The sequence below is a fragment of the Hyperolius riggenbachi genome, chromosome 12 (assembly GCF_040937935.1).
Source record: "Hyperolius riggenbachi isolate aHypRig1 chromosome 12, aHypRig1.pri, whole genome shotgun sequence".
Classification (NCBI taxonomy): Eukaryota; Metazoa; Chordata; class Amphibia; order Anura; family Hyperoliidae; genus Hyperolius; species Hyperolius riggenbachi.
In genome coordinates, this window is record NC_090657.1 from 209,824,124 (window position 1) to 209,841,515 (window position 17,392).

At 53.9% G+C, this 17,392-nt stretch overlaps 1 protein-coding gene across 5 annotated transcripts in view; it reads left to right on the forward strand.

The window, feature by feature from the left end:
- LOC137541112 (WD repeat domain phosphoinositide-interacting protein 1-like) overlaps positions 1-17,392 on the forward strand; it is a 66,896-nt gene that overhangs the window by 34,868 nt on the left and 14,636 nt on the right. For all 5 annotated transcript variants that reach the window (XR_011025083.1, XM_068262258.1, XM_068262257.1 and 2 more), the window contains exons 6-8: positions 231-323; positions 397-467; positions 16,415-16,522. Coding sequence is in view for 4 of the 5 variants with exons in the window: in XM_068262258.1 (XP_068118359.1) it covers positions 231-323; positions 397-467; positions 16,415-16,522 (272 nt within the window). In the remaining variant the exon portion in view is untranslated. The remainder of the gene's footprint in view (positions 1-230; positions 324-396; positions 468-16,414; positions 16,523-17,392) is intronic.

A 17,392-nucleotide genomic window follows, 5' to 3' on the forward strand; every position in this document is an offset into this window, starting at 1 on the left:
CATGTGGTCATTACTGCTTACCCTGCCCCATGTGATCACTTGTACAATAGCTTCTGCAAATCTTCCTCCAATGTGATCGTCTCCATGTTCCTCCCCATGTGATTTCTTCTACTGGTCCCTCCACTAATTGATCATTTGTCCATACCTTGCCTTCCATATGGTCTATTCTCCATATTCTCCATATTATCCCCCATTGCAGGAAAGTTATTTGCTGCTGCTTTTCCTTGCAGAAAATGGAATGCTCTATTCCTGCCCATGACAGTCCTCTTGCTGCCATCGCCTTCAGCCCCTCTGGGACCAAACTGGCCAGCGCTTCTGAGAAGGTGAGACTAGTGCACCTCCCACATTACACTGCCTCACTCTATGGTAGCACTAATAGAAAGATTCCTCTTACAGGGCACAGTGATACGCGTCTTCTCCATCCCCGATGGACAGAAGCTGTACGAGTTCCGCAGAGGAATGAAGAGGTCAGAGAACCTGCTATACCCCATCCTGATCTGCACTTACCCTTTACTCCCCTCTGCTCTGTCCACTCTGCACGCATCCACTACTCCACCCTGATCTGCACACACCCACTACTCCACCCTGATCTGCACACATCCACTACTCCACTCTGATCTGCACACATCCACTACTCCACCCTGATCTGCACACACCCACTACTCCACCCTGATCTGCACACACCCACTACTCCACCCTGATCTGCACACACCCACTACTCCACCCTGAACTGCACACACCCACTACACCCTGATCTGCACACACCCACTACTCCACTCTGATCTGCACACATCCACTACTCCACCCTGATCTGCACACACCCACTACTCCACCCTGATCTGCACACACCCACTACTCCACCCTGATCTGCACACACCCACTACTCCACCCTGATCTGCACACACCCACTACTCCACTCTGATCTGCACACATCCACTACTCCACCCTGATCTGCACACACCCACTACTCCACCCTGATCTGCACACACCCACTACTCCACCCTGATCTGCACACACCCACTACTCCACCCTGATCTGCACACACCCACTACTCCACCCTGATCTGCACACACCCACTACTCCACCCTGATCTGCACACATCCACTACTCCACCCTGATCTGCACACACCCACTACTCCACCCTGATCTGCACACACCCACTACTCCACCCTGATCTGCACACACCCACTACTCCACCCTGATCTGCACACACCCACTACTCCACCCTGATCTGCACACACCCACTACTCCACCCTGATCTGTACTCATCCACTACTACCCCCTGATCTGCCCACACCCACTACTCCACCCTGATCTGTACACATCCACTACTCCACTCTGATCTGTATACACCCACTACTCCACCCTGATTTGCACACATCCACTACTCCACTCTGATCTGTATACACCCACTACTCCACCCTGATTTGCACACATCTACTACTCCACCCTGATCTGCACACACCCACTACTCCACCCTGATCTGCACACATCCACTACTCCACTCTGATCTGCACACACCCACTACTCCACCCTGATCTGCACACACCGACTACTCCACCCTGAACTGCACACACCCACTACTCCACCCTGATCTGCACACATCCACTACTCCACTTTGATCTGCACACACCCACTACTCCACCCTGATCTGCACACACCCACTAGTCCACCTTGATCTGCACACACCCACTACTCCATCCTGATCTGTATACACCCACTACTCCACCCTGATCTGCACACATCCACTACTCCACCCCGATCTGTACACACCCACTACTCCATCCTGATCTGTACTCGCCCACTACTCCACCCTGATCTGCACACACCCACTACTCCACCCTGATCTGCACACACCCACTACTCCACCCCGATCTGTACACACCCACTACTCCATCCTGATCTGTACTCGCCCACTACTCCACCCTGGTCTGCACACACCCACTACTCCACCCTGATCTGCACACACCCACTACTTCACCCTGATCTGCACACACCCACTACTCCACCCTGATCTGTATACACCCACTACTCCACCCTGATCTGCACACATCCACTACTCCACCCTGATCTGCACACACCCACTACTCCACTCTGATCTGCACACATCCACTACTCCACCCTGATCTGCACACACCCACTACTCCACCCTGATCTGCACACACCCACTACTCCACCCCGATCTGCACTCACACCTCACTCCCCCTGATCTGCACACATCCACTACTCCACCCCGATCTGCACACATCCACTACTCCACCCCGATCTGCACACATCCACTACTCCACCCTGATCTGCACACACCCACTACTCCACCCTGGTCTGCACACACCCACTACTCCACTCTGATCTGCACACATCCACTACTCCACCCTGATCTGCACACACCCACTACTCCACCCTGATCTGCACACACCCACTACTCCACCCTGATCTGCAAACACCCACTACTCCACCCTGATCTGCACACACCCACTACTCCACTCTGATCTGCACACACCCACTACTCCACCCTGATCTGCACACACCCACTACTCCACCCTGATCTGCACACACCCACTACTCCACCCTGATCTGCACACACCCACTACTCCACCCTGATCTGTACTCATCCACTACTCCACCCTGATCTGCCCACACCCACTACTCCACCCTGATCTGTACACATCCACTACTCCATCCTGAACTGCACACATCCACTACTCCACTCTGATCTGTATACACCCACTACTCCACCCTGATTTGCACACATCCACTACTCCACTCTGATCTGCACACACCCACTACTCCACCCTGATCTGCACACACCGACTACTCCACCCTGAACTGCACACACCCACTACTCCACCCTGATCTGCACACATCCACTACTCCACTTTGATCTGCACACACCCACTAGTCCACCCTGATCTGCACACACCCACTACTCCACCCTGATCTGCACACACCCACTACTCCACCCTGATCTTCACACACCCACTACTCCACCCTGATCTGCACACACCCACTAGTCCACCTTGATCTGCACACACCCACTACTCCATCCTGATCTGTATACACCCACTACTCCACCCTGATCTGCACACATCCACTACTCCACCCCGATCTGTACACACCCACTACTCCATCCTGATCTGTACTCGCCCACTACTCCACCCTGATCTGCACACACCCACTACTCCACCCCGATCTGCACACACCCACTACTCCACCCCGATCTGTACACACCCACTACTCCATCCTGATCTGTACTCGCCCACTACTCCACCCTGGTCTGCACACACCCACTACTCCACCCTGATCTGCACACACCCACTACTTCACCCTGATCTGCACACACCCACTACTCCACCCTGATCTGTATACACCCACTACTCCACCCTGATCTGCACACATCCACTACTCCACCCTGATCTGCACACATCCACTACTCCATCCTGATCTGCACTCACACCTCACTCCCCCTGATCTGCACACACCCACTACTCCACTCTGATCTGCACACATCCACTACTCCACCCTGATCTGCACACACCCACTACTCCACCCTGATCTGCACACACCCACTACTCCACCCCGATCTGCACTCACACCTCACTCCCCCTGATCTGCACACATCCACTACTCCACCCTGATCTGCACACACCGACTACTCCACCCTGAACTGCACACACCCACTACTCCACCCTGATCTGCACACATCCACTACTCCACTTTGATCTGCACACACCCACTAGTCCACCCTGATCTGCACACACCCACTACTCCACCCTGATCTGCACACACCCACTACTCCATCCTGATCTGTATACACCCACTACTCCACCCTGATCTGCACACATCCACTACTCCACCCCGATCTGTACACACCCACTACTCCATCCTGATCTGTACTCGCCCACTACTCCACCCTGATCTGCACACACCCACTACTCCACCCTGATCTGCACACACCCACTACTCCACCCCGATCTGTACACACCCACTACTCCATCCTGATCTGTACTCGCCCACTACTCCACCCTGGTCTGCACACACCCACTACTCCACCCTGATCTGCACACACCCACTACTTCACCCTGATCTGCACACACCCACTACTCCACCCTGATCTGTATACACCCACTACTCCACCCTGATCTGCACACATCCACTACTCCACCCTGATCTGCACACATCCACTACTCCATCCTGATCTGCACTCGCCCACTACTCCACCCTGGTCTGCACACACCCACTACTCCACCCTGATCTGCACACACCCACTACTTCACCCTGATCTGCACACACCCACTACTCCACCCTGATCTGCACACACCCACTACTCCACCCCGATCTGTACACACCCACTACTCCATCCTGATCTGTACTCGCCCACTACTCCACCCTGGTCTGCACACACCCACTACTCCACCCTGATCTGCACACACCCACTACTTCACCCTGATCTGCACACACCCACTACTCCACCCTGATCTGTATACACCCACTACTCCACCCTGATCTGCACACATCCACTACTCCACCCTGATCTGCACACACCCACTACTCCACTCTGATCTGCACACATCCACTACTCCACCCTGATCTGTACTCATCCACTACTACCCCCTGATCTGCCCACACCCACTACTCCACCCTGATCTGTACACATCCACTACTCCATCCTGAACTGCACAGATCCACTACTCCACTCTGATCTGTATACACCCACTACTCCACCCTGATTTGCACACATCCACTACTCCACTCTGATCTGTATACACCCACTACTCCACCCTGATTTGCACACATCTACTACTCCACCCTGATCTGCACACACCCACTACTCCACCCTGATCTGCACACATCCACTACTCCACTCTGATCTGCACACACCCACTACTCCACCCTGATCTGAACACACCGACTACTCCACCCTGAACTGCACACACCCACTACTCCACCCTGATCTGCACACATCCACTACTCCACTTTGATCTGCACACACCCACTAGTCCACCCTGATCTGCACACACCCACTACTCCACCCTGATCTGCACACACCCACTACTCCACCCTGATCTGCACACACCCACTACTCCACCCTGATCTGCACACACCCACTAGTCCACCTTGATCTGCACACACCCACTACTCCATCCTGATCTGTATACACCCACTACTCCACCCTGATCTGCACACATCCACTACTCCACCCCGATCTGTACACACCCACTACTCCATCCTGATCTGTACTCGCCCACTACTCCACCCTGATCTGCACACACCCACTACTCCACCCTGATCTGCACACACCCACTACTCCACCCCGATCTGTACACACCCACTACTCCATCCTGATCTGTACTCGCCCACTACTCCACCCTGGTCTGCACACACCCACTACTCCACCCTGATCTGCACACACCCACTACTTCACCCTGATCTGCACACACCCACTACTCCACCCTGATCTGTATACACCCACTACTCCACCCTGATCTGCACACATCCACTACTCCACCCTGATCTGCACACATCCACTACTCCATCCTGATCTGCACTCGCCCACTACTCCACCCTGGTCTGCACACACCCACTACTCCACCCTGATCTGCACACACCCACTACTTCACCCTGATCTGCACACACCCACTACTCCACCCTGATCTGCACACACCCACTACTCCACCCCGATCTGTACACACCCACTACTCCATCCTGATCTGTACTCGCCCACTACTCCACCCTGGTCTGCACACACCCACTACTCCACCCTGATCTGCACACACCCACTACTTCACCCTGATCTGCACACACCCACTACTCCACCCTGATCTGTATACAACCACTACTCCACCCTGATCTGCACACATCCACTACTCCACCCTGATCTGCACACACCCACTACTCCACCCTGATCTGCACACACCCACTACTCCACTCTGATCTGCACACATCCACTACTCCACCCTGATCTGCACACACCCACTACTCCACCCTGATCTGCACACACCCACTACTCCACCCCGATCTGCACTCACACCTCACTCCCCCTGATCTGCACACATCCACTACTCCACCCCGATCTGCACACATCCACTACTCCACCCCGATCTGCACACATCCACTACTCCACCCTGATCTGCACACACCCACTACTCCACCCTGGTCTGCACACACCCACTACTCCACTCTGATCTGCACACATCCACTACTCCACCCTGATCTGCACACACCCACTACTCCACCCTGATCTGCACACACCCACTACTCCACCCTGATCTGCACACACCCACTACTCCACCCTGATCTGCACACATCCACTACTCCACTCTGATCTGCACACACCCACTACTCCACCCTGATCTGCACACACCCACTACTCCACCCTGATCTGCACACACCCACTACTCCACCCTGATCTGCACACACCCACTACTCCACCCTGATCTGTACTCATCCACTACTCCACCCTGATCTGCCCACACCCACTACTCCACCCTGATCTGTACACATCCACTACTCCATCCTGAACTGCACACATCCACTACTCCACTCTGATCTGTATACACCCACTACTCCACCCTGATTTGCACACATCCACTACTCCACTCTGATCTGCACACACCCACTACTCCACCCTGATCTGCACACACCGACTACTCCACCCTGAACTGCACACACCCACTACTCCACCCTGATCTGCACACATCCACTACTCCGCTTTGATCTGCACACACCCACTAGTCCACCCTGATCTGCACACACCCACTACTCCACCCTGATCTGCACACACCCACTACTCCACCCTGATCTTCACACACCCACTACTCCACCCTGATCTGCACACACCCATTAGTCCACCTTGATCTGCACACACCCACTACTCCATCCTGATCTGTATACACCCACTACTCCACCCTGATCTGCACACATCCACTACTCCACCCCGATCTGTACACACCCACTACTCCATCCTGATCTGTACTCGCCCACTACTCCACCCTGATCTGCACACACCCACTACTCCACCCCGATCTGCACACACCCACTACTCCACCCCGATCTGTACACACCCACTACTCCATCCTGATCTGTACTCGCCCACTACTCCACCCTGGTCTGCACACACCCACTACTCCACCCTGATCTGCACACACCCACTACTTCACCCTGATCTGCACACACCCACTACTCCACCCTGATCTGTATACACCCACTACTCCACCCTGATCTGCACACATCCACTACTCCACCCTGATCTGCACACATCCACTACTCCATCCTGATCTGCACTCACACCTCACTCCCCCTGATCTGCACACACCCACTACTCCACTCTGATCTGCACACATCCACTACTCCACCCTGATCTGCACACACCCACTACTCCACCCTTATCTGCACACACCCACTACTCCACCCCGATCTGCACTCACACCTCACTCCCCCTGATCTGCACACATCCACTACTCCACCCTGATCTGCACACACCGACTACTCCACCCTGAACTGCACACACCCACTACTCCACCCTGATCTGCACACATCCACTACTCCACTTTGATCTGCACACACCCACTAGTCCACCCTGATCTGCACACACCCACTACTCCACCCTGATCTGCACACACCCACTACTCCACCCTGATCTGCACACACCCACTACTCCACCCTGATCTGCACACACCCACTAGTCCACCTTGATCTGCACACACCCACTACTCCATCCTGATCTGTATACACCCACTACTCCACCCTGATCTGCACACATCCACTACTCCACCCCGATCTGTACACACCCACTACTCCATCCTGATCTGTACTCGCCCACTACTCCACCCTGATCTGCACACACCCACTACTCCACCCTGATCTGCACACACCCACTACTCCACCCCGATCTGTACACACCCACTACTCCATCCTGATCTGTACTCGCCCACTACTCCACCCTGGTCTGCACACACCCACTACTCCACCCTGATCTGCACACACCCACTACTTCACCCTGATCTGCACACACCCACTACTCCACCCTGATCTGTATACACCCACTACTCCACCCTGATCTGCACACATCCACTACTCCACCCTGATCTGCACTCGCCCACTACTCCATCCTGATCTGCACTCGCCCACTACTCCACTCTGGTCTGCACACACCCACTACTCCACCCTGATCTGCACACACCCACTACTTCACCCTGATCTGCACACACCCACTACTCCACCCCGATCTGCACACACCCACTACTCCACCCCGATCTGTACACACCCACTACTCCATCCTGATCTGTACTCGCCCACTACTCCACCCTGGTCTGCACACACCCACTACTCCACCCTGATCTGCACACACCCACTACTTCACCCTGATCTGCACACACCCACTACTCCACCCTGATCTGTATACACCCACTACTCCACCCTGATCTGCACACATCCACTACTCCACCCTGATCTGCACACACCCACTACTCCACTCTGATCTGCACACATCCACTACTCCACCCTGATCTGCACACACCCACTACTCCACCCTGATCTGCACACACCCACTACTCCACCCCGATCTGCACTCACACCTCACTCCCCCTGATCTGCACACATCCACTACTCCACCCCGATCTGCACACATCCACTACTCCACCCCGATCTGCACACATCCACTACTCCACCCTGATCTGCACACACCCACTACTCCACCCTGGTCTGCACACACCCACTACTCCACTCTGATCTGCACACATCCACTACTCCACCCTGATCTGCACACACCCACTACTCCACCCTGATCTGCACACACCCACTACTCCACCCTGATCTGCACACACCCACTACTCCACCCTGATCTGCACACATCCACTACTCCACTCTGATCTGCACACACCCACTACTCCACCCTGATCTGCACACACCCACTACTCCACCCTGATCTGCACACACCCACTACTCCACCCTGATCTGCACACATCCACTACTCCACTTTGATCTGCACACACCCACTAGTCCACACTGATCTGCACACACCTACTACTCCACCCTGATCTGCACACACCCACTACTCCACCCTGATCTGCACACACCCACTACTCCACCCTGATCTGCACACACCCACTAGTCCACCTTGATCTGCACACACCCACTACTCCATCCTGATCTGTATACACCCACTACTCCACCCTGATCTGCACACATCCACTACTCCACCCCGATCTGTACACACCCACTACTCCATCCTGATCTGTACTCGCCCACTACTCCACCCTGATCTGCACACACCCACTACTCCACCCCGATCTGCACACACCCACTACTCCACCCCGATCTGTACACACCCACTACTCCATCCTGATCTGTACTCGCCCACTACTCCACCCTGGTCTGCACACACCCACTACTCCACCCTGGTCTGCACACACCCACTACTCCACCCTGATCTGCACACACCCACTACTTCACCCTGATCTGCACACACCCACTACTCCACCCTGATCTGTATACACCCACTACTCCACCCTGATCTGCACACATCCACTACTCCACCCTGATCTGCACACATCCACTACTCCATCCTGATCTGCACTCACACCTCACTCCCCCTGATCTGCACACACCCACTACTCCACTCTGATCTGCACACATCCACTACTCCACCCTGATCTGCACACACCCACTACTCCACCCCGATCTGCACTCACACCTCACTCCCCCTGATCTGCACACATCCACTACTCCACCCTGATCTGCACACACCGACTACTCCACCCTGAACTGCACACACCCACTACTCCACCCTGATCTGCACACATCCACTACTCCACTTTGATCTGCACACACCCACTAGTCCACCCTGATCTGCACACACCCACTACTCCACCCTGATCTGCACACACCCACTACTCCACCCTGATCTGCACACACCCACTACTCCACCCTGATCTGCACACACCCACTAGTCCACCTTGATCTGCACACACCCACTACTCCATCCTGATCTGTATACACCCACTACTCCACCCTGATCTGCACACATCCACTACTCCACCCCGATCTGTACACACCCACTACTCCATCCTGATCTGTACTCGCCCACTACTCCACCCTGATCTGCACACACCCACTACTCCACCCTGATCTGCACACACCCACTACTCCACCCCGATCTGTACACACCCACTACTCCATCCTGATCTGTACTCGCCCACTACTCCACCCTGGTCTGCACACACCCACTACTCCACCCTGATCTGCACACACCCACTACTTCACCCTGATCTGCACACACCCACTACTCCACCCTGATCTGTATACACCCACTACTCCACCCTGATCTGCACACATCCACTACTCCACCCTGATCTGCACACATCCACTACTCCATCCTGATCTGCACTCGCCCACTACTCCACCCTGGTCTGCACACACCCACTACTCCACCCTGATCTGCACACACCCACTACTTCACCCTGATCTGCACACACCCACTACTCCACCCTGATCTGCACACACCCACTACTCCACCCCGATCTGTACACACCCACTACTCCATCCTGATCTGTACTCGCCCACTACTCCACCCTGGTCTGCACACACCCACTACTCCACCCTGATCTGCACACACCCACTACTTCACCCTGATCTGCACACACCCACTACTCCACCCTGATCTGTATACAACCACTACTCCACCCTGATCTGCACACATCCACTACTCCACCCTGATCTGCACACACCCACTACTCCACCCTGATCTGCACACACCCACTACTCCACTCTGATCTGCACACATCCACTACTCCACCCTGATCTGCACACACCCACTACTCCACCCTGATCTGCACACACCCACTACTCCACCCCGATCTGCACTCACACCTCACTCCCCCTGATCTGCACACATCCACTACTCCACCCCGATCTGCACACATCCACTACTCCACCCCGATCTGCACACATCCACTACTCCACCCTGATCTGCACACACCCACTACTCCACCCTGGTCTGCACACACCCACTACTCCACTCTGATCTGCACACATCCACTACTCCACCCTGATCTGCACACACCCACTACTCCACCCTGATCTGCACACACCCACTACTCCACCCTGATCTGCACACACCCACTACTCCACCCTGATCTGCACACATCCACTACTCCACTCTGATCTGCACACACCCACTACTCCACCCTGATCTGCACACACCCACTACTCCACCCTGATCTGCACACACCCACTACTCCACCCTGATCTGCACACACCCACTACTCCACCCTGATCTGTACTCATCCACTACTCCACCCTGATCTGCCCACACCCACTACTCCACCCTGATCTGTACACATCCACTACTCCATCCTGAACTGCACACATCCACTACTCCACTCTGATCTGTATACACCCACTACTCCACCCTGATTTGCACACATCCACTACTCCACTCTGATCTGCACACACCCACTACTCCACCCTGATCTGCACACACCGACTACTCCACCCTGAACTGCACACACCCACTACTCCACCCTGATCTGCACACATCCACTACTCCGCTTTGATCTGCACACACCCACTAGTCCACCCTGATCTGCACACACCCACTACTCCACCCTGATCTGCACACACCCACTACTCCACCCTGATCTGCACACACCCACTACTCCACCCTGATCTGCACACACCCACTAGTCCACCTTGATCTGCACACACCCACTACTCCATCCTGATCTGTATACACCCACTACTCCACCCTGATCTGCACACATCCACTACTCCACCCCGATCTGTACACACCCACTACTCCATCCTGATCTGTACTCGCCCACTACTCCACCCTGATCTGCACACACCCACTACTCCACCCCGATCTGCACACACCCACTACTCCACCCTGATCTGTACACACCCACTACTCCATCCTGATCTGTACTCGCCCACTACTCCACCCTGATCTGCACACACCCACTACTTCACCCTGATCTGCACACACCCACTACTCCACCCTGATCTGTATACACCCACTACTCCACCCTGATCTGCACACATCCACTACTCCACCCTGATCTGCACACATCCACTACTCCATCCTGATCTGCACTCACACCTCACTCCCCCTGATCTGCACACATCCACTACTCCACCCCGATCTGCACACATCCACTACTCCACCCTGATCTGCACACACCCACTACTCCACCCTGGTCTGCACACACCCACTACTCCACTCTGATCTGCACACACCCACTACTCCACCCTGATCTGCACACACCCACTACTCCACCCTGATCTGCACACACCCACTACTCCACCCTGATCTGCACACATCCACTACTCCACTCTGATCTGCACACATCCACTACTCCACCCTGATCTGCACACACCCACTACTCCACCCTGATCTGCACACACCCACTACTCCACCCTGATCTGCACACACCTACTACTCCACCCTGATCTGCACACACCCACTACTCCACCCTGATCTGCACACACCCACTACTCCACCCTGATCTGCACACACCCACTACTCCACCCTGATCTGCACACACCCACTACTCCACCCTGATCTGCACACACCCACTACTCTACCCTGATCTGTACACATCCACTACTCCACCCTGATCTGCACACATCCACTACTCCATCCTGAACTGCACACATCCACTACTCCACTCTGATCTGTATGCACCCACTACTCCACCCTGATCTGTATACACCCACTACTCCACCCTGATCTGCACACATCCACTACTCCATCCTGAACTGCACACATCCACTACTCCACTCTGATCTGTATACACCCACTACTCCACCCTGATCTGCACACACCCACTACTCCACCCTGATCTGTATACACCCACTACTCCACCCTGATCTGCACACATCCACTACTCCACCCTGATCTGCACACATCCACTACTCCACCCTGATCTGTATACACCCACTACTCCACCCCGATCTGTACACACCCACTACTCCATCCTGATCTGTACTCGCCCACTACTCCACCCTGATCTGCACACACCCACTACTCCACCCTGATCTGCACACACCCACTACTCCACCCTGATCTGTACACACCCACTACTACACCCTGGTCTGCACACACCCACTACTCCACCCTGATCTGCACACACCCACTACTCCACCCCGATCTGTACACACCCACTACTACACCCTGGTCTGCACACACCCACTACTTCATCCTGATCTGCACACACCACCCACTACTCCACCCTGATCTACACACACCCACTACTCCACCCTGGTCTGCACACACCCACTACTCCACCCTGATCTGCACACACCCACTACTCCACTCTGATCTGCACACACCACCCACTACTCCACCCTGATCTGCACACACCCACTACTCCACCCTGGTCTGCACACACCCACTACTCCACCCTGATCTGTATACACCCACTACTCCACTCTGATCTGCACACATCCACTACTCCACTCTGATCTGCACACACCCACTACTCCACCCCGATCTGCACTCACACCTCACTCCCCCTGATCTGTACACATCCACTACTCCACTCTGATCTGTACACATCCACTACTCCATCCTGATCTGCACTCACACCTCACTCCCCCTGATCTGCACACATCCACTACTCCACCCTGGTCTGCACACACCCACTACTCCACCCCGATCTGCACACACCCACTACTCCACTCTGATCTGCACACATCCACTACTCCACTCTGATCTGCACACACCACCCACTACTCCACCCTGATCTGCACACACCCACTACTCCACCCTAATCTGTACACCTCTACTACTCCACTCTGATCTGCACACACCCACTACTTCACCCTGATCTGCACACACCCACTACTCCACCCCGATCTGTACACACCCACTACTACACCCTGGTCTGCACACACCCACTACTCCACCCTGATCTGCACACACCCACTACTCCACCCCGATCTGTACACACCCACTACTCCACCCTAATCTGTACACACCCACTACTCCACCCTGATCTGCACACACCCACTACTCCACCCTGATCTGTACACACCCACTACTCCACCCTGGTCTGCACACACCCACTACTCCACCCTGATCTGCACACACCCACTACTCCACCCTGATCTGCACACACCCACTACTCCACCCTAATCTGTACACCTCTACTACTCCACTCTGATCTGCACACACCCACTACTCCACCCTGATCTGCACACACCCACTACTCCACTCTGATCTGTATACACCTATTACTTCACCCTGATCTGTACACACCCACTACTCCACTCTGATCTGCACACACCCATTACCCAACCCTGATCTGCACACATCCACTACTCCACCCTGATCTGCACACATCCACTACTCCACCCTGATCTGCACACACACCCTCCTCCACCCTGACCTTTACACACCTACTAGAGCCCCCTCATGTGTACATCCCCAATACTGCCCTGTGATCTGTGAACATCCACTACTCCCCCCTGATCTGCATTCACACCTCACTCCCCCTGATCTGCATACACCCATCACTCCACCCTAACGTGTATGCTTTATGATCCTTACATCTCCCGACCCTCCATGCTGACCTGTCCTCACCTCCTGAAATTTGTATCCACCTCTTTACCTGCCTCCTCCTTTTTATCCTGTCTCCTCTGACTTTACTTTTCTTCGCTCTCTGAAGCTGTCTCCGTTCCCTGCACATTTCTCCAGTTCCTTTATGATGTGGCTGATGCTTTAAGGCAGAGGTGTTAAACTCCACCACATAAGGGGCCAAAATCTAAAACATAGTCTAAGCAGCGGGCCAAATTGTTTATTGAACAGTCTCATACTAAGTGGCATAACTATAGTGACCATAGGGTGGCCTGCTCCTCCCCCTTCTGTAGATCAGCGCAGTGGAGCAGTTTGATATTTACCTGGTTCAGGTCTTCTCCGATCTTCCTGGACAGTCACACGTTATTGGGAGAAGGAGGTATGCAGCATAGAGCGTGTGTGCCTTTCAGGAAGAACAGAAGAAGCACAATGCATCGCTGGAGCAGGTAAAGATTACACTGCAACCAGGGGCGTAACTAGGCCCCACCGGGCCCCCCTGCAGATTTTCAAAGCGGGCCTCCCCCCCTGGGGCCCGCTCGGAGTTTTGTGGGTGCTGGAGGGGTGGCAGCATGAGGGGAAAGCCTTGCCCACAGTCGGCGGGGAGAGGGGTAGTTCCCCCCTCTCCCTCACCTCGGGGCTCTCCCCTCTGTGCTCCCCTCCAGCTCGTAAGTGTGTGGGGCTGTGGTGGGCAGCGAGCGGCTGGCAGATACATACCTGCTTCCGTGCGTTCCATCGCAGACTTCTCGCTCTAGCGGCTGACGTCACTTCCGGAAGTGACGTCAGCCGCTAGAGCGAGAAGTCTCCGATGGAACGCACGGAAGCAGGTATGTATCTGCCCGCCGCTGCCCACCACAGCCCCACACACTTACGAGCTGGAGGGGAGCACAGAGGGGAGAGCCCCGAGGTGAGGGAGAGGGGGGAACTACCCCTCTCCCCGCCGACTGTGGGCAAGGCTTTCCCCTCATGCTGCCACCCCTCCAGCCCCCACAAAACTCCGAACGGGCCCCAGGGGGGGGGGGGGGCGGGCCCCCCCCCGCGGGCGCAGGGGCTGCAGGGCCTATTGCTACGCCCCTGACTGCAACACTGCGCTATTCTGCTATGTGCAGGAAATGGTGTTTGGTAGAAGGTATGTTTGTCTGTTACAAGCCACATAGGGGCTTAGAGGTTTAGATCCCAGGAGGGAGGGGTCCTTTGGGCTGTTGCTGCACCCCCCCTCAAAATGACAATGGCCTCAATTCACTAAGATCATGCTGGAGATAATAAGGCAAGAGAAAACTTACCTCCACACAGTGACAGAGTTATCTTATCTCTTCACTCCTTAGGTTACCTCCTCTGTAGTTAATTTACCTCCTCTGTAATTAGTTTACCTCCTCTGTAATTAATTTACCTCCTCTGTAGTTATTTTCACACGCAGTTAATTAACAACCTGTCTTTAACTTTGGAGTTATTTTAAGGATTGGAGAGTTAACTTAAAGACAGAAGAGTTAACTTTAGGTTTCCCTGAGGTAAAATGTTTCCTGAATACTACATGCCTTATCACCATGGTAACAACTCTAGAAACGTTATTAAAAACAGGAGATAAGCTTAGTGAATTGAGGCCAATGTTTCAATCAGAAACACTATCACCGGTGTGCTCCACTGGATGGAAAGTATGCTGTTATTTTAGTGTTTACAATGATGTACATTAGAAGCTCTGGAGGGCCAAATAAAATGGCATGGAGGGCCACATCCGGCCTGCGGGCCTTGTGTTTGACACCTGTGCTTTAGAGTGTTACGTGTGTGGGCGTTTATAAAAACAAATGATGTGATTGGCTGATGTAGACTTCTCTGTTGTTGCAGGTATGTCAGTATCAGCTCTCTAGCCTTCAGTATGGATTGCCAGTTCTTGTGTGTGTCCAGCAATACTGAGACCGTTCACATATTCCGCCTGGAGACTCTGCCGGAACGGTGAGTACTCTCCTCCAGGATAGTGTGTACTCCTAGCCTCCATATCCCTCTCACTTCCGCTGTCCTGTAAAGAGAACCCGAGGTGGCTTATAAGAATCCTATTAGCACACAGAGGCTGGGTCTGCATAAAATGCCCAGCCTTTGTTGCTATACTGTTTCCCACCAGACCCCCCCTGCGCTCTGCTGTCCACCATAAATCAAACGCAGTGCTAGCGACATCGCTAGCCAGCTGTTTACATCTGCACTGTCACTCTCGGGGAGCGGCGACATAGAGGAGGCGGAGGGAGCGGCGAGAGTGTCAGTGCAGATGTAAACAGCTGGCTAGCAATGTCGCTAGCACGGTGTTTGATTTATGGGGGGCAAGCAGAGCACAGGGCGGAGACTAGGGAAACAGTATAGCAACAGAGGCTGGGCATTATATGCAGACCCAGCCTCTGTGTGCTAATAGGATTCTTACAAGCCACCTTGGGTTCTCTTTAAAGAGGAACTCCAGCCTAAAGAAACATACTGTCATTAAGTTACATTAGTTATGTTAATTAAAATAGATAGGTAATATAATCTCTTACACACACTGTTTTAAAAGAACAGGCAAATGTTTGATTTCATGATGGCAGCCATCTTTTTGGTTGAAAGGAGGTGACAGGGAGCATGAGACACAGTTCCAACTGTCCTGTGTCCTGAGCACCTCTCCCAGTTGCTAGGCAATGTGAATAACAACATAGGAAATCCCAGCATGCTCTGCACAGCATCAGGGAAAAAAAGCCCTGGCTTTTTTTCTTTGATGGGTGGAGCTTAGCTAAAAATGATGTTTTGGTAAGAAAAACAAAGTTCTGATGCTGTGAAACGGTTAAAGAAACACCAAGCCTTTTC